The 25,150-nt window shown below is 39.7% G+C and overlaps 1 protein-coding gene across 5 annotated transcripts in view; it reads left to right on the top strand.

Moving 5' to 3' along the window:
• Positions 1–211: 211 nt before the first annotated feature.
• sec31b (SEC31 homolog B, COPII coat complex component) overlaps positions 212–25,150 on the top strand; it is a 30,672-nt gene continuing 5,733 nt past the window's right edge. Inside the window, exons 1-25 of one of the 5 annotated variants that reach the window (XM_062055476.1) lie at positions 212–347; positions 3,479–3,588; positions 3,681–3,804; positions 6,703–6,898; positions 6,979–7,074; positions 7,140–7,280; positions 11,089–11,231; positions 11,303–11,402; positions 14,495–14,656; positions 14,736–14,888; positions 14,974–15,204; positions 15,285–15,359; positions 17,092–17,184; positions 17,265–17,376; positions 17,464–17,642; positions 17,701–17,827; positions 17,902–18,047; positions 21,355–21,528; positions 21,600–21,728; positions 22,229–22,424; positions 22,490–22,882; positions 22,986–23,024; positions 24,636–24,694; positions 24,769–24,894; positions 24,977–25,096. In XM_062055476.1, the coding sequence (XP_061911460.1) occupies positions 3,510–3,588; positions 3,681–3,804; positions 6,703–6,898; positions 6,979–7,074; positions 7,140–7,280; positions 11,089–11,231; positions 11,303–11,402; positions 14,495–14,656; positions 14,736–14,888; positions 14,974–15,204; positions 15,285–15,359; positions 17,092–17,184; positions 17,265–17,376; positions 17,464–17,642; positions 17,701–17,827; positions 17,902–18,047; positions 21,355–21,528; positions 21,600–21,728; positions 22,229–22,424; positions 22,490–22,882; positions 22,986–23,024; positions 24,636–24,694; positions 24,769–24,894; positions 24,977–25,096 (3,393 nt within the window). In that variant the 5' untranslated portion in view covers positions 212–347; positions 3,479–3,509. Of the gene's footprint in view, positions 348–3,478; positions 3,589–3,680; positions 3,805–6,702; positions 6,899–6,978; positions 7,075–7,139; positions 7,281–11,088; positions 11,232–11,302; positions 11,403–14,494; positions 14,657–14,735; positions 14,889–14,973; positions 15,205–15,284; positions 15,360–17,091; positions 17,185–17,264; positions 17,377–17,463; positions 17,643–17,700; positions 17,828–17,901; positions 18,048–21,354; positions 21,529–21,599; positions 21,729–22,228; positions 22,425–22,489; positions 22,883–22,985; positions 23,025–24,635; positions 24,695–24,765; positions 24,895–24,976; positions 25,097–25,150 lie in introns of all 5 variants that reach the window. The other 4 variants (XM_062055474.1, XM_062055475.1, XM_062055479.1 and 1 more) reach the window with 4 other exon arrangements.

The following is a 25,150-nucleotide window of genomic DNA, read 5'->3' as shown; positions in this document are numbered from 1 at the left end:
CTCATTTATTTACTGGCTGTGTTACAGATTGAAGTACAAACAAATGTTAGAAAGTGCTATGAAACAAAAAGAAGCTGCTATTTCCTACTCCTTCTCGGACATGTTGCAATAAGAAACTGGAAACTTGATAATATTATTCTAAACACCGCGATCCCAGAAGGGACGAGCGGTAAAAAAATGGATGGATTTACCGTAGTGGTTAAGCAGGTTAACTAAGTTTGATGCACGTCGGCCACCGTAGCCGAGTGAAGACGACAACATTTGGATTCTTTGCTGCTAAAAAGCTCGACTCGGGCTAACGTCAGCGCAGCGGTTGTGTGGGCTGTCCGGGCAGAATACTGCTTGTTGTAAGTGGCAGACGCATTAATAATGCATTTTTGAGTAAATATTTTGGGATTATTATTATTTCGAAATAGGAATAACCGGTTTGTTGCTTGCTAGCTAGCTAGTCGGCTTGTCATTAGCCGCAAAGTCGGCTTAGCATTATCTTGGAATGTTGCTAACGCATAATATCAACACGTCACCTCTAATTGTTCCTACATTAACATTCCGCTTTAAAGAACACCGGCAAAATGGACGTTATTGGCAACGCTGAACGACGAGTGGATGAGAAGCTAACGCTAGCTTCCGTGTTTATTACTTTAGCGTTAACCAAGCTAATGTGAGACATTTTCCCGACTTTCATGACGTCACTAATACTCTTGGCACATGGAATATTTTGTGGCTATTAATACTCGTCGGTTTGTCATCTTTTTAGCGATTTAGCCTTTGTGTGTCAAAAGTGGGTGTGGACTCATTTGGTAGTCACATTGACGCAACATAATAGATTTTGGTGGCATATAAATGCACTTCCATCCATCCATTTCCTACTGCTTGTCCCTTTCGGGGTTGCGGGGGGGGGGTGATGGAGCCTATCTCAGCTGCAGTCGGGCGGAAGGTGGGGTACACCCTGGACAAGTCGCCATCTCATCACAGGGCCAACACTTGTTATCCTTAATAACCCTAATAACAACTAGATGAGGCAATTCCTGAAGGAATTGTGTCTCAAAGGGCTGCACAAGCCACCACGACATCCTCGGCTCAGATACCACATCAGGGCAAGGAAAAACTCAACCCAATGGGACACCGGTGCAATGGACGTCGAGTGGATCTAGCATAATATTGTGAGAGTCCAGTCCATATAACATACCGTATTTTTCGGAGTATAAGTCGCACCGGCCGAAAATGCATAATAAAGAAGGAAAAAAACATGTATAAGTCGCACTGGAGTACAAGTCGCATTTTTTGGGGAAATGTATTTGATAAAACCCAACACCAAGAATAGACATTTGAAAGGCAATTTAAAATAAATAAAGAATAGTGAACAACAGGCTGAATAAGTGTACGTTATATGACGCATAAATAACCAACTGAGGTCGTGCCTGGTATGTTAACGTAACATATTACGGTAAGAGTCATTCAAATAACTATAACATATAGAACATGCTATACGTTTACCAAACAATCTGTCACTCCTAATCGCTAAATCCCATGAAATCTTGTACGTCTAGTCTCTTACGTGAATGAGCTAAATAATATTATTTGATATTTTACGGTGATGTGTTAATAATTTCACACATAAGTCGCTCCTAAATATAGGTCGCACCCCTGGCCTAACTATGAAAAAAACTGCGACTTATAGTCAGAAAAATACGGTAATAGTGAGAGTCCAGTCTATAGTGGGGCCAGCAGGAGACCATCCCGAGCGGAGACAGGTCAGCGGCGCAGAGACGTCCCCAACCGATGCACAGACGAGCGGTCCACCCCGGGTGCCGACTTTGGACAGCCAGCGCTTCATTTGTGGCCACCGAACCTGTGCCCCCCCCACCCCCCTCCACGAAGGAGAGGGGGGCAGAGCAGAAAAGAAACGGCAGATCAACTGGTCTAAAAGGGGGGTCTATTTAAAGGCTAGAGTAAATCCTGGAGGAAAAAAAATTAGAACTGTTGAAGTAGAGCACACAATTCCCAAACAGGCTGAATATTTTGAAGTTGGAAGGGTTTGAATCCGATGAAAAATGTTGGAGTTGTGGAACTTTGAAGAATGTCCCATTGATTTCAATGGGAATTTCCCCCATAAAATGGGAATTTTGGGAAACGCGGGATTTTTTTAGGAGCATGAATGTCCTAATTGAGCTGAATTGGTTGGTGTTGGAATTGTTTAAATCGGTCAAGAAATGTTGAAGTAGTAACAGTTTTTAATTGAGAAATTCCTGGAATTTCGGGAAAACTGGGAATTTTTCCAGTTCCTTAACCAACTTGGTTTTTGTCCTGAATATGAGTGTTTTGACTTTGGAACGGTTGAAATGGGTCAAAAAATGTGAAAGGAGTAGTCGAACTTAAGAAGGGTGCAATAGATTACCAAAAAATGGGAATTCCTGGAATTTTGTTGAATGTGGAAAAATGGTAGTTTGAATGTCCAAGATGAGTTGGATGTGTTGTAAGTGGAATGGTTTGAATCAGTTGAAGAATGTGGGTATTGTGGAAGTTTGAAAAATGGTCAGTTCATTTTGAATGGGGAAAAAAAGGGAAATCCGGGAATTTTTTTTTATAGAATTGTTCAAGTAGAGCACACAATTCCTGAACAGGCTGAATATTTTGAAGTTGGAACGGTTTTAATCTGATGAGAAATGTGGGAATTATGGAACTTTGAAGAATGTCCCATTGATTATAAAAGGAATTTCAGAAAAAATTTGGAATTTCGGGAAAAGCGGGAATTTTTTGGAAAATGTTAAAAAATAACTTGAATGAGTTGAAATGGTTGGTGTTGACGTTTTTCAAATCGGTCAAGAAATGTTGAAGTAGTAACATGTTGAATTGAGAAATGGTATTACGGAATTCCTGGAATTTGGGGAAAACTGGGAATTTTTCCAGTTCAAAAAACTTCTTTTTTTTTTTTGCTGATTAAGAGGAATGTTTTGACGGTGGAACAGTTGTAATGCGTCAAATTATGGAAGGAGTAGTCGCCAGAAAAAAGTGTGGAAATAGGGCTTTGAAAAAGCAGGAATCCTGGAAAATCCTGGAATTTTTTTTAACTTGGGAAAACGGAAGTTTGAATTTCCAGAATGGTGGAATGTGTTGAAGGTGGAATGGTTTGAATAGGTGGAAAAATTGCGAAATGGTGGAAGTTTGAAAAATGACCAATTCATTTTGAATGGGAAAAATGTCCCGGAAAACCTAGAATTCTGGGAAATCTGGGAATTTTTGGAATTTGTCAAGGGAAAGCCAGCGATTTCCGTATAGGCTGAACAGTTTGAAGTTGGAATGGTTTGAATCGGGTGAAAAATGTGGAAGGTAGAACGCGCCAAAACCTGGAGAAAAATAATAATAAGTTGAATAATAATAATAAATAGATTAATTTTGGTGTAGAAAATGCTTTGGAGCATTCACACCATAATAGTAAGTCTTCAAAACACCGCACTGTGCCAATTTATCTTCCTAGCGTTTAAAGTTGCACTCCTGTAGCGGAAAAGATGAGGCTGAAGGAGATCCAGAGGACTGCCCAGCAGGCGTGGAGTCCAGCCGGACACCATCCCATCTGCCTGGCGCTAGGTAGAAAAACAACTGCATTCTGCAGGATTCTCCCCCTGTGGTTGTTTGCTGTGCTAAATCACTTGTTTGCTGCTGTGATTCTTTCCAAACAGGCACATCAGCACAGCAGCTTGACGCCTCCTTCAACACCACTGCGGCCTTGGAGATATTTGAGATGGATTTTGCAGACCCCTCCCTGGACATGAAGCTAAAGGGCTCACTGTGCACCTCCAACAGGTAAACCGCATGCGACAACACGAAATGTCTCCTCTTCATTGCTTCGCTCTTTAAAGGAGAACTGCACTTTTTCTGGGATTTTTGCCCATTATTTACAATCCTTATGTGTGACAAGCACATATGTTTTTCTTTTTTTAATGCATTCTACAAAACCCAAAGCCAGTGAAGTTGGCACATTGTGTAAATCGTAAATATAAACAGAATACAGTGATTTGCAAATCCTTTTCAACTTATTTTCAATTGAATAGACTGTAAAGACAAAATATTTAATGTTCAAAATGAAGTGAAGTGAAGTGACTACATTTATATAGCACTTTTTCTCAAGTGACTCAAAGCGCTTTACATAGTGAACCCCAATATTACATTTAAACCAGTGTGGGTGGCACTGGGAGCAGGTGGGTAAAGTGTCTTGCCCAAGGACACAACGGCAGTGACTAGGATGGCGGAAGCGGGGATCGAACCTGCAACCCTCAAGTTGCTGGCACGGCCGTTCTACCAAACGAGCTATACCGTCCCAAAATGAGAAACTTATTTTTGTTTTGCAAATAATCATTAACTTAGAATTTAATGGCAGCAACACATTGCAATAAAGTTGGCACAGGGGCATTTTTACCACAGTGTTACATGGCCTTTCATTTTAACAACACTCGTTTGGGAACTGAGGAGACCATTTTTGAGGTGGAATTATTTCCCATTCTTGCTTGATGTACAGCTTAAGTTGTTTAAAAGTCCGGGGGTCTCCGTTGTCGTATTTTACGCTTCATATTGCGCCACACATTTTCAATGGGAGACAGGTCTGGACTACAGGCAGGCCAGTCTAGTACCCACACTATTTTACTACGAAGCCACGTTGATGTAACACGTGGCTTGGCATTGTCTTCCTGAAATAAGCAGGGGCGTCCATAATAATGTTGCTTGGATGGCAACATATGTTGCTCCAAAACCTGTATGTACCTTTCAGCATTAATGGTGCTTTCACAGAGGTGTAAGTTACCCATGCCTTGGGCACTAATACACCCCCGTTCCATCACAGCTGCTGGCTTTTGAACTTTGGGGCTATAACCAGTCCTGATGGTTATTTTCCTCTTTGGTCCGGAGGACACAACAGCCACAGTTTCCCAAAACAATTTCAAATGTGGACTCGTCAGACCACAGAACACTTTTCCACTTTGCATCAGTCCATATTAGATGAACTCAGGCCTAGCAAAGCCGGCAGCGTTTTTTGGGTGTTGTTGATAAATGGCTTTTGCTTTGCATGGTAGAGTTTTAACTTGGACTTACAGATGTTGCGACAAACTGTAGTTACTGACAGTGGTTTTCTGAAGTGTTCCTGAGCCCATGTGGTGATATCCTTTACACACGGATGTCGCTTTTTGATGCAATACCGCCTGAGGGATTGAAGGTCACGGGCCTAGCCGCTTACGTGCAGCGATTTCTCCAGATTCTCTTAACCTTTTGATGATATTACGGACCGTAGATGGTGAAATCCCTAAATTCCTTGCAATAGCTCGTTGAGAAATGTTGTTCTTAAACTGTTCGACAATTTGGTTACGCATTTGTTTACAAAGTGGTGACCCTCGCCCCATCCTTGTTTGTGAATGACTGAACTTTTCATGGAAGCTGCTTTTATACCCAATCATGGCACCCACCTGTTCCCAGTCAGCCTGTTCACCTGTGGGATGTTCCAAATAAGTGTTTGATGAGCATTCCTCAACTTTCTCAGTCTTTTTTGCCACTTGTGCCAGCTTTTTTGAAACATTTTGCAGGCATCAAATTCCAAATGAGCTAATATTTGCACAAAATCACAACGTTTCTCAGTTCTAACTTTAAGTATCTTGTCTTTAAAGTCTATTCAATTAAATAAAGGTTGAAGAGGATTTGCAAATCATTGTATTCTGTTTTTATTTACCATTTACACAACGTGCCAACTTCACTGGTTTTGGGTTTTGTAATTCGTAAATAAACAAAAGCAAAAGTCAGCGAACAATGGAGCCAATGGGAGTTGCTCTACATTTGTATTCTGTCACGTGACTTCTTCCCGGAAGTGGAAACCAGTGGTGGTCAACCAAGCCAAGGCGGCTATTGTACAGCAAGCAGCGTGCAAACTATCTGAGCACAAAAGAAGCTTAAATCTTCCTGCAAAAAATCTAACTATGCAATGGAACAGAGCCCTGTACTTTATCAAAAAAATATTTGTCGAGTGATATCAAGAATTATACGTCGGTCATGTTTTTGTGTTAAACAAGAAACACAAACTATGAACATAATGAAACAATCACTTACTGTACACTGTATGCTCATACTAGGACTGATGGGATGTTAATATCTTCAAGTTTAGATGAATAATTAATTTTAATCCACCTGAAGGAGAGAAAAAAAGTGTCCGCAGACAGGCGTTTTTTGCCATCTCAGAGTCTAAGTTGAATGTCAAAGTTGACCAACCTCTCAGTTTGTGGCCACAACCTTCTACTACCCAGGTGAGAGGCATGACTTATTAGCTAGAAGTCACTTTCACCAGCTCAAAAGTGATGCAGCAGCTCACCAGCTCAATATGTCAACATAGGAACATAAGCTACTTAGCTCTCTGTGATCATGGCGCCACTCAAAATAGTCTGTCTGCGTTAGGGCTTATAATAACAATATCCCTAATTTCAGGTTACAAGATGTAAATGGAGTATTGTTGGCAATTTTTGAATGTTTTTAAAAGGCTTCATGTGCCAATAGAGTACTCCTATTAGCTCATACGTGCCGTATTTACGAGTAGAATTCATTAAAAAAACAAAAACATACGTGTTTTTGTCGTACATAGGGATTGTGAATGATAGGCAAAATTCCAAAAATAGTGCAACTCCAGTTCAAACAATTAATGTATCTTCTCTTGCTCTCTTTCTCCATTAGGATGCACAGTCTTGTGTGGGTCAACTTCGGAATGGGAGCAGAAGGCACAGGAGGCAGGCTCGTGGGCGGCAGTGAAAACGGCACCTTAACAATTTATAACCCCGAGGCCATCGTAAACTCTGGGGCGGAGGCCATCGTGGGAGAGTGCAACAAACACTCAGGACCCGTGCGAGCGCTCGATTTCAACCCTTTCCAGGTCTATGTTTACCCCAAATAAGGTGTTTGTTTTTACGTGACTTCACACGAATAATCCTCCGCTTATTTATGCCCTCTCAGAGTAATCTCCTTGCATCCGGAGCGAATGATTCAGAGATTTATATTTGGGATCTGAACAACTTCAGCAGTCCAATGACGCCAGGAGCAAAAGCACAGGTGAGAATGTTATTTTAGGTGGTTTTAAGACGCTCAAGTGACCTCCTCCTTCCTCACTTCTTCAGCCCGCAGAGGATGTCAGCGTGGTGTCCTGGAACCGGCAGGTGCAGCACATCCTGGCCTCGGCCAACCCCAGCGGGAAAGCCGTGGTGTGGGACTTGAGGAAAAACGAGCCCATCATCAAGATCAGCGACCACAGCAACAAGGTTTGTGCTTTTAAAAAAAATGTAATGCACTTAGCAGAACATTATCTTAACCTTTATTGTGTCTACATAAACGATATAAGAACACTGCAGGTAGGGACAGGTGAGTGTGGGGTACACACGCAGAAAGCTTATTCACCACAGCTCCTTTTGCTAGATTAAGTGGGTCACTGCCACACTTTGTCCCAATTTGGGGAAGAAAACCCAAAATTCCTCTACGGTGTTTTGTGGAAATCCCTTTAGAGCTCTCTATCTTATCAGAGAAGGATGGCAAATAATTAGGGATGCACAATATTTTACAGATACTGAATACTTCCTGCTTCTTAAGGCTGATACTCAGGGCTCGAATTTAACCACCGCAACTGCGGCAAAAGCCGTGACCGCCCTGGTCATTTGCCGTAAGCCCTAAAAAATTGACCAACATCTGCGGCACGAAAATGCCGTGACCGCCCTTGACTTTTTACTTGTTAATGGACGAGGGATGTAACAGTAAACGGTATAATGATAATTCGGGATAAAATTCCAGACGGTTAGTAATACCATCTAATTTTTTAATTACTGAAAAACCGTCATTTATTAATGCATTTTAGTCAACACGAAGTCAGGCGCATGCGCACTAGCGTCGTTTGGCTTGATGATCATCTAAAGACACAGACTTTGCCGGGAGATTTCCCCTCGGAGTAAAAGTAACCAAGCGCTTGATTTAACGTAATTTTCCCTCACTTCCCACAGTGCGTTTAAGAGCGCACTGCTGTGTTTAGATGGAGACAGGTGTGGACAATATTGGAGACAGACGCACTTGTCCCCACACTAAAAGTATTCAGCAAAGGGGAAAACTATTTGATGTTTTGCTGCAGGCGATGTGTCGTGTACGTTGTCACAACTTGTTTATAAATTCTTTACTTTGACTGGAATGTTCACTCGTCCTTTATTTAACTGCAAACTGTATCACTGTTCAAATAACATCAATACTAGCTAAAATGTTTTGTCATCTCATCAAACTGAACGCAGGCTGTGAAGATTGTGTATTCGATGTGAGAGGTGTCACTCCTCTTTATTTTTGTAGGCCAAACTGTTGTACTGAACCAAGAGTAGAACAAAGCTTGTTTATTAGACTTAATCTTCATTAGCCAAACTGCTTTGTGTTTTATTTTAATATCAAAAAGTAAACACAAGGTTTTTTTTACATTACCGGTACTTGTTTTTTTCATGTCACAAAAGTATTACTTCAAAAAACATTCATGTGACACAGCATTTTGTTAATGTGTTATTGTGTATAGTTAATTCCTATTTGACATATTTCTGCTCAAACTCGTAATGGATCTGTCCCGATACGTCATCTACATGTACATATAAATGTACATAACTTTTTTTTTTTAAATACCTCCCTCCTATCATAATGTAAAAATAGAGATAAAGGCATCATGTAATGACAAAAAGCTGACAAGTTGATATTAATAATACATTTTAAAAAACAGTTTAAAATTCGAGGCCTGGACACAGATAACTTATTTTTATGTCTATCATTTTTTAAATTTAGCTATAGTTTGTTCACACCTGGATGTAAGAAAGACTCAAACGAATGTGGATTTGACAAACTGTACATGTAAATGTGTCCAAACCAAATATGACATCACTACTATGGTTATGGTTATGAATATTAGTTTCAAACATGTTTTTAACAAGTTACATTAAGAAACATCAATGTGGTTACATTTGCTCATTTCGACACATCTTTAAAAGGAGCAGGAAGAAGCAAAGCTTATATTTCTCCATTTTTTTTACTGATCATTCATTCATTCAAACCATAACTTTTACATTCGTACCTTAAGTTCGCTTCCTGTTTGAAAAAAGGAAAGGTGTTCGGCGGAATATGAATATGTAATAACTTATTTGTGATAGTCAATAAAAGTTATGTATTACTTAATTTTGTAGAATCTGTTATATTTGTAGTTAGCTACAGCTGCAACAAATCTTTGAGTGGTGTCTTTTATGTCTTTGTAGTCGAAATAGATAGACTTATTTATCCTACTATAAATTATATGGTTGCAGGGCAAGTTTTTACTTAGTAACAGAAGTAAAACGTAATGACAAACTAAAAATGAATGAATAGCGATTTTTATTTGTGACGATTCATAATCGATTAAAAAAATGTTTTTAAAATTGTTTTAATTTTTTTAAATCAGTTCTGTCCAGCCACTCAGGCAAATCATAATGTTGATGTAGATGCCCATATCTGCTGTTTAGATTTACCTTAGAAGAGAGTAATATTGGATATTTCTGCCTTATTTGTGTTTGACTATATTAAATGTTTGAGTACAATTTTATTAAACAAAACCAGTTTTCTTTTAAGTAATATAAACATTTATCAGAGCTGTTTGTCTATTTTATGGAAGAAAGTAATTAGTCATAGAACTGGCACCCAATGTTATTAAAAAGTATGGATTTTGAATCGAGAATCGATTTTGAATCGAATCGTGTGGTGCCCAAAGATTCCCATCCCTAATAATTAATAAAATGTATTGCCCTTCACACAGAATGTTTGCAGAACATTTGGTGCAAATAGAATAACAAATGTATTCCTCTGTAACAGTCAAGGAGTCCCACACAATCGACGATGTGTTTATTTATACTGAGTTCAAGGGAAGTTTACAACCCCTAATGAGATAAGAGCGCTTGATTTGTTCACTCAAACCACCTACAGCACAATATGAGTAATCTCGCCTCCATTGGAGTTTTTTTTATTTAGGTTTTCTTTTGGTTATCAGAGCTTTTAAAAAAAAAATATTATCAGATTTATCGGTGTCACGTCATAATTCCTCATATACAGTGCTGGGTGATATGGCTGAAAACTGTATCACAATATAAGTGTCTTATATCGTGGTAGATATAGATAATTATTTAATTTTTTAATTTTTTTTTAGAACCTATGGAAAATAAAGATCAGGAGAAAATGTATTAAATGTAAACATTTTTATTTAAAATGTAACCGTCCCTTGATCATAATCCCCTCAGCTATCAAGGCAGAAAGTAAAGGAAACGTCAACACAATCATGGAAAACACTCCAACAATGTAAACAAAGTTCTAAAATCACATTGAATACTTAACAAAAACTTCCTAAAATGAAGGTGCAAAAATAAGAAATACGTAAGAACTGCTTAATTAAGTGTGACAAAATAGTGCAAAGTGTGAAAATGTAAATATGGAGAAACCTGAGAAGAAATATTTTCTGCATGTTTAGTGCCATAAGTTGCAGCTGTGCTCTAAAGGGTGAGCTAAGGTGGTGTGGTATTCTTGGTGTTGGTAGGGACTAGCGCCTTGCCTTGCATCATTTCCAGACCACATTGGTCTGACTAAGGTCCATTTTTAAAAATTCCCAAAACTGCCATACTGTTGAGGTGACTTTTCCTGTTTTATTGAGAATTTATTCGCTCTCTGCAGCACTTATTTTTAGTTATGCTTTTCATTTAAGATTAAACCACAAGACTGCAAGATGGCGCAACCAAAAGTTATAGCTGATGCTGTTACTGGATTGCCTTTTAGCATGTCGCTCCACTGATCAGTGATCGCTTGAGAGTGAATGCCTTTATCATGCAACCAACCTTGCTTTGCATCTTCCGGTTTCTTCCAACAAAGAAGAAAAAAAAAAGATTGAAAGTTTTATTGAACGCATTCTTTATTGCTATATATTACGTGTCTATTGTACTTTCCTAATCATGTATAATTGTTGGTCTGATATTTATCATTCCCACCTTAGAAAATATAATAAAACAAGAGTAATGTTACATTGAATCTGCATTGTGTTTCCAGATGCACTGTTCTGGGATGATGTGGCACCCCGACGTGGCCACTCAGTTGGTGCTGGCCTCGGAGGACGACCGCCTCCCCGTCATCCAGATGTGGGACCTGCGTTTTGCCACGTCGCCTCTCAAAGTGTTTGAGAATCACACGCGGTGAGGATTTTTGTTTTGCGCCGATCTAGGGTAAAAAAAAAGACTGACTGTTGTCTCTTGTTGTTCTCAAGGGGAATTCTGTCCATCTCCTGGAGCCAGGCTGACTCCGAGCTCCTGCTCAGTAGTGCTAAGGACAATCGCATCCTCTGCTGGAATCCAAACACTGCAGAGGTAACGTCATTACAGTGAAACTCCGTCCAAGTCATCAAGTCAATGATGCAATAAGGTCATTTTTATAAAAAATGTGTCCAGTTTTTTTTTTTGATTGATTGAAACTTTTATTAGTAGATTGCACAGTGAAGTACATATTCCGTACAATTGACCACTAAATGGTAACACCCGAATGAGTTTTTCAACTTGTTTAAGTCGGGGTCCACTTAAATTGATTCATGATACAGATATATTCTATTTTCATAATACAGTCATCACACAAGATAATCATCAGAGTACACTACCGTTCAAAAGTTTGAGGTCACATTGAAATGTCCTTATTTTTGAAGGAAAAGCACTGTACTTTTCAATGAAGATAACTTTAAACTAGTCTTAACTTTAAAGAAATACACTCTATACATTGCTAATGTGGTAAATGACTTTTTGGTGCAATATCTACATAGGTGTATAGAGGCCCATTTCCAGCAACTATCACTCCAGTGTTCTAATGGTACAATGTGTTTGCTCATTGGCTCAGAAGGCTAATTGATGATTAGAAAACCCTTGTGCAATCATGTTTACACATCTGAAAACAGTTTAGCTCGTTACAGAAGCTACAAAACTGACCTTCCTTTGAGCAGATTGAGTTTCTGGAGCATCACATTTGTGGGGTCAATTAAACGCTCAAAATGGCCAGAAAAAGAGAACTTTCATCTGAAACTCGACAGTCTATTCTTGTTCTTAGAAATGAAGGCTATTCCACAAAATTGTTTGGGTGACCCCAAACTTTTGAACGGTAGTGTATATACAATGAATTATTTACATTATTTACAATCCGGGGTGTGGGATATGGAGGGGGGGGGGGGGGGGTTATGATTGGTTGGTATCAACACTTCAGTCATCAACAATTGCATCATCAGAGAAAGTTAGTTTAGGGTTGAAGTTGCCTGGAGGTGTTGTTTTAGTGCGGTTTTGAAGGAGGATAGAGATGCCCTTTCTTTTACACCTGTTGGGAGCGCATTCCACATTGATGTGGCATAGAAAGAGAATGAGTTAAGATCTTTGTTGGATCGGAATCTGGGTTTAACGTGGTTAGTGGAGCTCCCTCTGTTGTTATGGTTATGGCGGTCATTTACGTTAAGGAAGTAGTTTGACATGTACTTCGGTATCAGGGAGGTGTAGCGGATTTTATGGACTAGGCTCAGTGCAAGTTGTTTTACTCTGTCCTCCACCTTGAGCCAGCCCACTTTAGAGAAGTGGGTAGGAGTGAGGTGGGATCTGTGGTGGAGGTCTAAAAGTAACCTGACTAGCATGTTACGTCGACATTTGAGGTAATATTGTCAATCGCTGACAACAACATACTGTACATTGTGTCTAGACAGCATTAAATGCGCACAATGACGTCCTGTGAAGGGCTCCACTTAGCGATGTAACAGTATTATAGATACCACGTTATTGCGATTTCAAAGTCCTCACAATAATGTCGTGATGAGTGACATTGTCAAACAAAAACGTGGTGAGTGGAGTTTTTTGGGGCTTTTTTTGCATTGGCCAGTCTGATAATGCACTACATTTCCCACCATCCTCTACGCCCTATGTGTCAAGGTCCGCAGGCCGGAATGAATTATCTGAGAATATGATATTTGATTAGTATTAGAAACGGCCTGCAGGCCACAGCCGCCTGCTGCTGTTTTGCACGCACAAATACTCCATCAGTGTTGGCGCTAGGAATTTTCATAATGAGGTCCCAGGGACCCCCCCATCAAGGAATTTTAATTTTCCTGAGGGAACTCTCCTGAAGGAATCAATAAAGTACTATCTATCTATCTATAAAAATGGGGTCCCACTATTTTGTAACTGTTTTGAAAACAAATGATAAATGTATGCATTATCCTGTTATATCTCACATTCTATATTGTGTTTTGGAAAGAGGTTGTCATAAACGTTACTTAATTCATTAAAAAAATAATACAAAAGAAAAAACATTTTTTATGCCTATGTACATTTATTCAGTTATAAACATTCATTCACTTTCTTCATTCGGTACTTTTTTCTATATTTTTATTGTAATATTTTCAGAATGTGTTTGTTCTATTTTTGACCAAAGTAAGACAAAGAAAACAATCTGAAGTTGTCTTTATGTGTTAATTTTAATGCCATGATTTTAATAGTCCGGCCCGCGTGTGCACAGATTTTCCTCCATGCGGACCCTGAGCTAAAATGAGTTTGACACCCCTGCTGTATGCTGTGCGAGACGAGTAAGGTGGGGGCGTCAAACGCCGTAAAAGGGAGAAAAGGAGGTAGCATGCGGGAGAAGTGTGTCCGTAGTAGATACAAGGAATTGTTTTTTATAGACATTTCCTGAATATTTCAACAAAATCCATCCTTAACTTTTTGAGTTATGTTGCTAGCAAACAGACAAACACTGGTGAAAACATAACCTCTTTGGCAGGGGTCTGCGTACTAAAGCGCTACCTCTGTCTCGAGTGTTTCCAAGGCGACACAGGTGCACCGTCGCGGAGGGAAAGCACACAGGGAGAGCGCGGACGCTGCACAACGCGGGAAATATGAGAAGCTACTTGATAAACCATCATCCGGAAAAGATATTTGAAGCTCAACATCAATTTTTGAGGTCTTTGCATTATTAAAAGTTAAATTGTCAGTTAACTTTTCAGAGGAACAGCATTTTCCAATATAGAAAAACATTTTCACCGCAGAGGACACGGCTACTTAGAAAGTAAAAGTTGAACATTATTGTTTTACACTTGTTACACTGGATGTTTACATTGTCACTTTAGAGACACTCAGCTGTAAGTTTGTTTTATATTTTCTTGAAACAGTGAATGTTTCCGCACAATTATTTGCACTTAAAAAATGCATGTTTGTAGTAATAAATATGATTAGAACATTTGAGCATTATGTTTGTGTTCAATCACATTAAGTGTGTTTATCTTAAAAATTCACTAGGGCATTTTTACCAAGTCTTTTTTTTCGGACAATTCCACAATAATATCATACTGTGGCCTCAATGCCTTGATAATATCGTACTGTGAGATTTTGATATCGTTAAAGCCCTAGTTCCACTGTATTAAGACACCATGTTTTTCCTGCAGGTTATCTACGAGCTTCCCACAACCAACCAGTGGTGTTTCGATGTCCAATGGTGTCCCAGGAATCCCGCTCTGCTCTCGGCAGCCTCGTTTGACGGCAAAATCACCGTCTACTCTGTAATGGGAGGGAGCTTGAAGGCGCAGCAGCAAAACGCCGCAGATAAGGTAGCAAGCACAGTTAATTTGTTTTATCCACTAGGGGGTGCTGTTGATTAGTAATCGCATTTTAACATGTTTTTGACAGATCTCTTCATCCTTTGATACGATGGATCCCTTTGGAACAGGCCAGGTGCTTCCTCCCCTGCAGGTTCCTCAGCCTACGGTGCAGGACACCATCGTCCCCCCTCTAAAGAAGCCCCCCAAGTGGGTGCGCAGGCCGGTGGGGGCCACCTTTGCTGTAAGCGGAAGGCAGTGGGGGGGAAAAAAAGTGTTGTTTATTCCATGCTAAGGCACAACTGATACGGTATTTGTTTGTGCTTCAGTTTGGCGGTAAGCTGATAACGTTTGAGAATCCCAAGGCACCCGCGGTGCAAAGCCCCCAGCCCGTCCCCAGACAGGTGTTTGTCAGCCAGGTTACCACGGAAACAGAGTTCCTGCAGCGCTCCAGGGAGCTCCAGGTGGCTCTGCAGTCAGGCTCCTTCAACAACTACTGCCAGGCCAAGATCCACAGTGCGAAGTCGGAGGCCGAGCAGGACATATGGAAGTTCCTCCTGGTAGGCACGCGTGTCCCCAAAATGTGGACACACAACTCGAAACATCAGATAATTGACTTCCTTTTTGGGTTCTTTTACAGGTGAATTTCGAAGATGAAGCTCGCGTTAAATTCCTCAGACTTTTGGGTTTCAGTAAGGAGGAACTGGAAAAAAAGGTATTCTGGGGTGTATTTACACAACTACACTAAGTACCAGGCGTCTATTAGGAGTAATTGTACAAATGCACTTTCCTAATAACATTAAACTACACAATTATAAATAAGGGATGCACAATTTTTTTCCCCAAGCCGATACAGATAACTTCTTTCTTCAAGTCAAACAACCAATAACTCTTTCCATTTTTGTTTTAATTATAGTTAACCTTAGTTTGTGCACACCTTTTCTTTGTTTGCCTTCTGATGCAGTTGCTTTAGAAACAGGCATCTTCATAGTCTTTCAAAACACCATCGTAGTGATGCTGGGTGTTTCAGGTGGCTGATAAGGTTTGATGTGTTGAAGCTCAATGTTTTTTTTCTTTTCCTTGCAAATATTTTGCCACACATAAACTGCAAAAAGTCAGTGTTCAAAAACAAGAAAAAAAAATACAAAAATTAGGGGTGTTTTATTTGAACTAAGCAAAATTATCTGCCAAAAGAACAAGAAAATTTGGCTTGTCAAGACTTTCCAAAACAAGTAAAATTAGCTAACTTCAATGAACCCAAAAAATACCTTTAAAATATTCTCACTAATAACAAGTGCACTTTTCTTGGTAGCAAAAAAAAAAAAGAGACCTTTTTGCTCAATGTGTTGAAAAATATTCTTAAATTAAGTAAATGCCAGTGAAACCAGCAAACTTATACTAAAAACTAATTTATTGTTCTTAATGGAAAGGCAACAAGGCAACCGCTTGTTACTCTCAGGGTCTACTAGCCGCTCAGGCAAATCATATGGTCTAAAAATGCATTTTCCCATCGATAACATGACATCATCGCACCAAGTGCGTGCTCTTTCAGTCAATTAGCGCGCATATATACAGCCCGGCCCCCGGCCAAACAGTTTTTTATTGTAATTTTGAAGAATTCATCTGAATGTGCATGAACTATTTCTTTTCAAAATAGTTTGAAATGTCACATGTTAAATGTTTAAATATTAACTGTCCATTTACTGTACTGTGCCAACTGTACTACTATATGAGTACGTATTTTCTATTGTTCCATTGAAAATAAAACAGCAAAGTCCATTTGGCTGTCATCTGTTTTAATTATGACACAAAATTGTGTCTAAGTCATGATTTTTTTTGTTCATGCTTGAAATAAGAAATTATTACTTTAAAAAAAGTAGTTTCATATTCCTGAGTGTTGATGACACAGCTTTGCAACAGTTGATATTCTAGTTTCAAGCATGTTTTACTCAATATAGGTCATAAAATCTCAGCTACAAGCTGTAATATCTTACTGAGTTAATTTAGGACCAAAACCCTTAAAACAAGTAAAACACTCTAACATAAAATCTGCTTAGTGAGAAGAATTATCTTATCAGACAGAAAATAAGCAAATATCACCCTTATTTGAGATATTTAATCTTACTTTGATTTCAGTTTTTGCAGTGTAGCAGGCGAAATGTCTTTCTTTGAAACAGTGAAGAAGTCCCACACCATTTTCAATGAGCTCAGGGGAAATTTACGACAGGCTGTTAACAGCAGGAGCATTTGATTTGCTCACCATAACCCACCTTCAGCACAGTACGGAGAAGTATTTTTGGGATCTGAGCTGTTTTTTAATGTAATCAGATTTATCGATGTTATGTCATAATTTCTCATAACTGCCCGATAATTATCGTGCACCCCTAATATAAATGTTTTAGTCCCATTTTTCTGGGAATGATACCAATATGTATCTCTGAATCCAGATTTCCAAATGCTTGGGGAAGAATTTTCAACCCAATGGACACGCCGTGGATGCGGAGGACTTGGCTAAAAAGATGTTGCAGCTGTCCTCTGAGGTCTGCAGCTAATACTCGTACTGGTCGTTTAGTACTTGCTATTAGTTACGCCCTCTAAGTTGTAGTCCTTATGTTTCCAGAGATCTGAAGAAGCAGATGCAGTAGCTGATGACAGGACGTCAGGCTGTGCTTCACCCGCAGACTTTTTCAGCCAGAACCCCAAAGCAAATTTCCAAATCCCAATTTCCTGTGGTAAATAAGTCAATCGCCTTTTAAAAACGCATTGTGATGGCAGAAAATGACCAGCGTGTCTTAACGAAGGATGTGCTTTTACAATAGACACCAACGGTTTGATAAGCCAAGCGCTGCTTGTCGGCAACTTTGAGGGAGCCGTGGATTTGTGTCTGAGCGACGGCCGCTACGCCGAAGCCATCCTTTTGTCCATCAGCGGCGGAGAGGAGCTGCTCAAGAAGACGCAGCAGAAATACCTGAGCAAGCAAAAAAACAGTGTCTCCATGGTGAGAATAGAATGTGCTTGTTTCCCCGCAGAATGGTATTAATTACTTTGTTTTGCAGCTGATATCGTCAGTGGTGACCCAGAACTGGAAAGACATTGTGCAAAGCTGCGAGCTGGACAACTGGAAGGAGGCTCTCGCCGCGCTCCTCACCTACGCTCACCCGGAAGAATTTGCACATCTGTGCGGTTAGTTGCCGCACCTTTTACGAAGAGAACGGCAGCACGTCTGTGACTTTATAGCACCTTGTATGTCTTGATAGATACTCTGGGAGGCCGTTTGGAGCGAGAGGGGACAGAGAAACACTGCCTGCAGGCCTGTCTGTGCTACATCTGCTCTGGAAACCTTGAAAGGCTGGTGGAGTGCTGGGCCTTGCACAGGGACTGCTCCTCTCCTCTCGGTTTAGAGGTAAATACACAACTTTACAACAAGTTTAATTATAATTACTCGGCCTGGGTCGATCTATCAATTAATCTAACGATAGAGGAAAATTAATTTAATAATCTGCCGTAGGGATGTAACAATATGCACATTTCATATCACAATTATTATGACCAAAATTATCTTGGTTGTCATTATCATCATGGTATTGTTGAAGGTGTACATTTACACACACTGACATTTTTTGATGAACCTATTTTCTTTTAAATAACAAAAACAAATAGATACACTGTTAGGCAAGCCACTATTTAGCATGTTTTGTATTTCTTATGCTTCACTGATACTGTTTTAGTCTTAGTATTTTATCAGTATTAATGGCTAAGATTTTATTGTTTTAAACATTACTTTGTACTGTAGCACTATAACATTTATTGAAATTACAAGTGCGTAACAAATAAAATCTATTATTATTTCTTGTGGGGTCCTTGAAAACACCGTAAAAACACTTCAGTCTTGTATTCCTCTGAGTATAGAATAATCACACAAACACACACACACACTCTCTCTCTGTCTCTGTCTCTCTCTCTCTCACTCTCTCTCTCTCTCTCTCTCAGTTTAGTTGCTCTGATAGCAATGTGTGGTATAAGTTTAGATTGGGGTATGTCAATTGGGAAAGACAATAATGTCTCTTGTTTTCATGTCAGCATTTAAGCTAGCAAGCTGGCGCCAGTCAGTCCATGAGTTTATTAAAGTGGGGCTATCAATCCCGATTTTTCGATAATTTTATTTTAAAAAGGTAATATTAACCGTCGGGAGTTTTACCGTGGTTATCATTATTACCAGTGTTTCCCACACATTCATTTATTTGTGGCGGCCCGCCATGAAAGAATTACGTCCGCCACAAATTAAAAAAAATTTTTTTTTGTTTTTTTAATTTAATTTAATTTTTTTTTTTTTTTGTGGTCCTGTCCAGCTTCTCAGGAAAATCATATAGTTGATGTAGATGCCCATATAGGCTGTTCAGATTTACTTTACAAAAGAGAAGTGTAGGATGCTTCTCTTGTTGCCTTATTTGTATTTGACCACTACTGTTTTCTGTTTGTTACTGACTGTGGCAGGACACCTCTGCCTCTGTTTCACTTTATGTTGCTGGTAAATAATATGGTTGTAGTAGTAGGCTAAAGTTAAATTATTTAGTATGCACTAATTAAAGGGGCAGAGCTTTAAGAGACATTTTAGCTTTTATATTTTATAAGATATATTTTTTGTAAGAACCACAATTAATAAATATATTTCAGTGAATAACTTATTGTTCAAATCTGTATATAAATATGTACATAAAGTGTTGTAATTATATTGTAATATGGATGGATGGATGGACGTTTAAAACAAAACTGTTATTATTAATTAGTAAGTATACATTTTTTGAGCCTTTCTAGAAAAAATCATATCATTGTAGTAAATTATGCAAATTACTCGATGATGGCATGGTGACCACGCCCATAGCCACGCCCCCACCGCCACAGGTATCTTGGCAGTTTATGGGAAACACTGATTACTGTTTATCCTTACATCCCTAGTTTGCCGTCATCGTTAAATTACCATATATGTGTCTGTGTGTGTTTGTTTTCTTTGTCTGATGCTTTCACTCTGTGCATTGCTCTCAGCACCTGAGCGTGTTTATTCAATATCACAATTAAATTAACACACTCATCTACAATCTTTCTCGATTGGCGGAGGTGGGAGTGACGAATAAAAAGTAAAAGTGAATATGCCATAACAGAGTGGGTGTGTTTTGAACAAACTACTACAAATAACTGTACATGACTAATATTTAATTATATTGCAATACCGTGAAAGATGTGGTTGGAGTGACGTCTCCCAGACTGGTGAAGTTAGCGTGACTATGCCTTCCATAGGTGTGTGGACATGTTTTCCCAGGCTCGCGTTGCCTGTATTTGGTCGACCACGTTTGTCTGCATAATGTTGGAGACCATTTTGATTAAAGATTGTTCAGTTTAGTTGAACATTAGTATTGTTACCTTATTTTGTGCAAAAGCAGATATGTTCTATCAAAATCTTTAAAAACTAAATAAAGCTACAAGGGGCAACCGAAAAAGAACTTCCTCTTATCTTCAAAGCTTCCTCATCAGGAACAAAGTTTCTTTCTTTTTGGCTGGAGACTTTACAGCTACTGCTCTTTCATCCCCTTTGCGTAACTAACATAACACAAACATTTGCACAAATGGAGGAAAACTGCCAAAAGTTCAAACATCCTTTATGATTATGTTTTTGCACAATGTCTCAAGTACTGTATTTTCCGGACCATAAAATGCAATATATAAGCTGCACCCACTAAATTTTAGGGGGAAATAATATGTTTCTATGTATTATCTGCACCGGACTAGAAGTCACCATGCAAAATAGTTATTTACACCGAAAGATTTTGTAAATGTTTATATACACACCTTAGTTTGGCATTTCAAATGGTGCCTGTTACAGTTACAGTTACAGCCCATTTTATTACCTATTCTGTGTTATGTGTTTTATGTTGCACGATTGCACCAAGAAAAATTCCTAGTTTGTGAACACGTTCTCAAACAATGGCAATAAAACTATTCTGATTCTGATTCTGATTCTGATTCTGATTCTTTGTCACACGGCAGTAAAACGGTTGATCAAACAAAACAGAAGTCACTGTCATGGACCCACTAGCTGCGGAAGCTAGCTCTTTAATCAGCTAAACAGACTCAATAACTCCATAGTGATGTCTTGGTGAATTTAGTGAGGATTTTGTGAAACTGAAACAAAACAAAAAGAATGCCGCTGTAAGTTAATGATACTAACTTTCCCGATTGGCGGAGGTGGGACCGCTATCTTACGCACACAAGATGCATGGTCAGAGAGCCTCGCTAGTCGCGACTCGCTAGTGAGGAGCGCGGCAAAGTCACAAAAATCAGGAGGATAAAGTATGATTGCAAAGCCAAATGTCTCAATGTGGGAATATTTCGGCTTCAAACTGAGTGAGCAACATGATCCCATCAACTAGCCAGTTTCCTGAGTTTGTTGAAAAGGGATGGCAACCAAAAAAGTTAATTGCTTTAATAATAATATGTTATAAATGTTAGTGCTTAATTTGGTCTCAAAATAATGCTGACAATAATTTGTGTTATTGGCCCAAACCTAATAATTACAATTTTGAATTGCTTAGAAACTGTGGCGTGAATTAATGATATGTTTCACTGTAAAGAGAAATAAGCTATGTAAATCCAATCAGTTATTACTTAGAAAATAGTTATTGTTGTCATTATGATGGGACCTCTCTTTTGTTCAGGACCTAGTGGAAAAAGTCATGATGTTGCGTAAGTCCATCGAGCGCCTTCGCAACAGCGAGGTGGGGGTCCAGAGCCCCTTCCTGGCCGAGAAGCTGACTTGCTACGCCGGCATCTTGGCAGCAGAGGGCAGCCTGGCCACGGCCATGGCCTACCTGCCTGAGAACTCTGATCAAGTGAGGTTTCAAGTGACCCGTCCTCATTTCCACACCTTTTTGTCCTAACATTTGTGTCTTCATCTTCCCAGGCTGGGATCACCATGCTGCGAAACAGACTGTTCCACGCTCAGGGAGAGGCTGCAGGCAAACCGCAGCCTCCAAACACAGCCAAGCTCAACGCTGCTTCTCATGCGCCTGCACAGAAAGCACAAATGATGGTAAGCTTGCTTACTGCCACCTACAGGATTAAAGTTGATTTCTCATGGAATGGGTCAAAGTAATAAACTAACTAACATAATAATAATAATAGATTTTATTTGTAAAAAAAGCACTTTACATTGAGTAAACAACCTCAAAGTGCTACAATGTATTAAAAAAAATAAAAAGATAATTAAAAAAAATTAAATCTAGAACAGCCAAATAGCTAAAACTAGTATGCATATATCTTAAAAAAGGCTTTTTAAAAAAAAAAAAAAAAAAGGGTTTTTAAGCCTTTTTTAAAAGCATCCACAGTCTGTGGTGCCCTCAGGTGGTCAGGGAAAGCGTTCCACAGACTGGGAGCGGCGGAGCAGAAAGCCCGATCTCCCATTGTTCGTAGCTTTGTCCTCGGAGGTTGTAGGAGGTTAGCCTGTCCTTAGCGGAGGTGTCGTGTGGAGGATTTGGGGGTGAGACATTATGTGAGTGACATTATGGTTTTGTTCTTGCCCCAAAACTCCAGAATCAGTATCAGCCCCTCCCTCCTCATCATCATCCGCAGCAGCAGCCTCCCGTGCCGGCATCAGCGGTGTTCAAACCTCAAGTTCCTCCAAGCAGCTCCGGGCCGGGCCTGCCACCCTTTTCCCACGTGCTGCCTCCAAGTGCCAGCCGCCCAGCCATGAGCCCCCCATACGCCCAACACCTGTCTCAAGTCCCAGGTGTGACCAGTAGTTCCTCCTTCACAAGTATATGTGTATTTACAGAATTTGTGTCCTTCTGCAAGGTTATGTTCCTCATCAACAATTCCAGCCTCCACCCATGGGCGGGCCCTCAATTTTCCCTCCTCCTGGCCCCTGTATGCCAGCTGCCAACTTATCAGGACCTCCGTTACGGCCTTCGTCCTCGGCTCCAGGGGGGCTGCCCCCTATGCCCAGCCCGGGGGTTCCTCCAACAAGCTTCATGCCTTCTACCTCCTTGCCACCAGGCCCCATGCCATCCAGCTCCCAACCCGGAGCCCCGGTCCCCATGTACACCGGGGCTCTTCAAAACCAGGGGCCGATGCCCCACATGGCAACCGGTCCCTACGCCCCTCTTGGATCATGTTACCCACAAGGGGGGCCCGGAGCTCCTGCTGCAAAGCCTTTTGCGGGCTCTGCTGTGGCTCCTCCTCCTGCGGGTTGGTGTCATGTTACTCACTTTATATAATGATCAACTCTTCTCTCTAGCGAGCTGACATCATTCCCTATGTACGCATCATTACCTCCTCGTGTGACTTGCAGGCTTCTTTCCTTGGCTGAATTCTCAGTTTGACGACCAAGGTGACAGTGTTAGGATTGCATATAGAATAATACAACACACCAGTTCTTGTCGTGCAAGTTAACACAATCCTTGCAATTTGTTGATTTCTTGATTTGTCGCACTGGCTGGAAATCTCTTATTTTGCTGACCTTGCATTTGTTTTTGCTTTAGCTGCTTCAAAAATTAGGATTGCATATAGAACAGGGGTCACCAACGCGGTGCCCGCGGGCACCAGGTAGCCCGTAAGGACCAGATGAGTAGCCCGCCGGCCTGTTCTAAAAATAGCTCAAATAGCAGCACTTACCAGTGAGCTGCCTCTATTATTTTAATTGTATTTATTTACTAGCAAGCTGGTCTCTCTTTGCCCGACATTTTTAATTCTAAGAGAGACAAAACTCAAATAGAATTTGAAAATCCAAGAAAATATTTTAAAGACTTGGTCTTCACTTGTTTAAATAAATTCATTAATGTTTTTACTTTGCTCCTTATAACTTTCAGAAAGACAATTTTAGAGAAAAAATACAACCTTAAAAATGATTTTAGGATTTTTAAACACATATACCTTTTTACCTTTTAAATTCCTTCCTCTTCTTTCCTGACAATTTAAATCAATGTTCAAGTAAATGTATTTTTTTTATTGTAAAGAATAATAAATACATTTTAATTTAATTCTTCATTTTAGCTTCTGTTTTTTCGACGAAGAATATTTGTGAAATATTTCTTCAAACTTATTATGATTAAAATTCAAAAAAAATATTCTGGCAAATCTAGAAAATTTGTAGAATCAAATTTAAATCTTATTTCAAAGTCTTTTGAATTTCTTTTTAAATTTTTGTTCTGGAAAATCTAGAAGAAATAATGATTTGTCTTTGTTAGAAATATAGCTTGGTCCAATTTGTTATATATTCTAACAAAGTGTAGATTGGATTTTAACCTATTTAAAACATGTCATCAAAATTCTAAAATTAATCTTAATCAGGAAAAATTACTAACGATGTTCCATAAATTCTTTTTTTAAGTTTTTCTCTTTTTTTTTTCGGTTGAATTTTAAAGAGTCGAAATTGAAGATAAACTATGTTTCAAAATTGAATTGTCATTTTTTTCGTGTTTTCTCCTCTTTTAAACCGTTCAATTAAATGTAAATATCATTAATTATTAATAATAACATAGAGTTAAAGGTAAATTGAGCAAATTGGCTATTTCTGGCAATTTATTTAAGTGTGTATCAAACTGGTAGCCCTTCGCATTAATCAGTACCCAAGAAGTAGCTCTTGCTTTCAAAAAGGTTGGTGACCCCTGATATAGAATAATACAACACACCAGTTCTTGTCGTGCAAGTTAACACAATCCTTGCAATTTGTTGATTTCTTGATTTGTCGCACTGGGTGAAAATCTCTTATTTTGCAGACCTTGTATTTGTTTTTGCTTTAGCTGATTCTAAAAATATGAATGACAATCAAAGTAATTTAGGCTTGAATTTAGATATTTTAAAGCACTTTTTTTTATTGCTTGTTACTAACAGAGATGCTCTCATATAGAACCTCTGATTGCTTGGGTGTGGTGAATTAGACTAAAAAAAAAATATAAATCCGCATGCAATACTCATTGTGCCCTCCCGTGTTCTTGTTTAGCAGCCCAAGACGGCTGGAATGACCCCCCAGCGGTACGAGGGGGACCCAGGAAGAAGAAGGTAAGTTGACATTTGATAAAACTCGTCTCATTTCAAAGCAAATTCATTTTTATCTTTTTAATGTGCAAAAGCAGATTCCTGACAATTACACCCCACCCGCCCCCATCACCGCCCCTGTCATGGGATTCCCAGTGGAGGCCCCTCAACCACACAACCACGCCCAGGTGCCCCCCGGAGCCCCTCAGGAACCCAGCGTGCAGGTGGGTGTTTGACGAGGCGCTATTATGCGAGCAGGTTACACCAAACGTATGTGCCCCTCACCTGCCGACGCCTCCTCCTCAGCTCCTTCAGCAGCTGCCAGCAGAGAGGGTGGAGCAAAAGGAGATCCCCGCCGAACACATGGTGCTCAAATCGACTTTCGACAGCCTGGTGCAACGGTGCCAGCTCGCAGCAGGGGACCCGGTAAGGTCTTGAACTGTTATATTGTAGAAGATATATTTTATGTGGTGTTTCTGA

The sequence above is a fragment of the Entelurus aequoreus genome, linkage group LG08, assembly GCF_033978785.1.
Source record: "Entelurus aequoreus isolate RoL-2023_Sb linkage group LG08, RoL_Eaeq_v1.1, whole genome shotgun sequence".
Lineage (NCBI taxonomy): Eukaryota > Metazoa > Chordata > Actinopteri > Syngnathiformes > Syngnathidae > Entelurus > Entelurus aequoreus.
The sequence above is the reverse complement of the archived record's forward strand: the minus strand, read 5'-3'. Positions and strand labels throughout refer to the sequence as shown.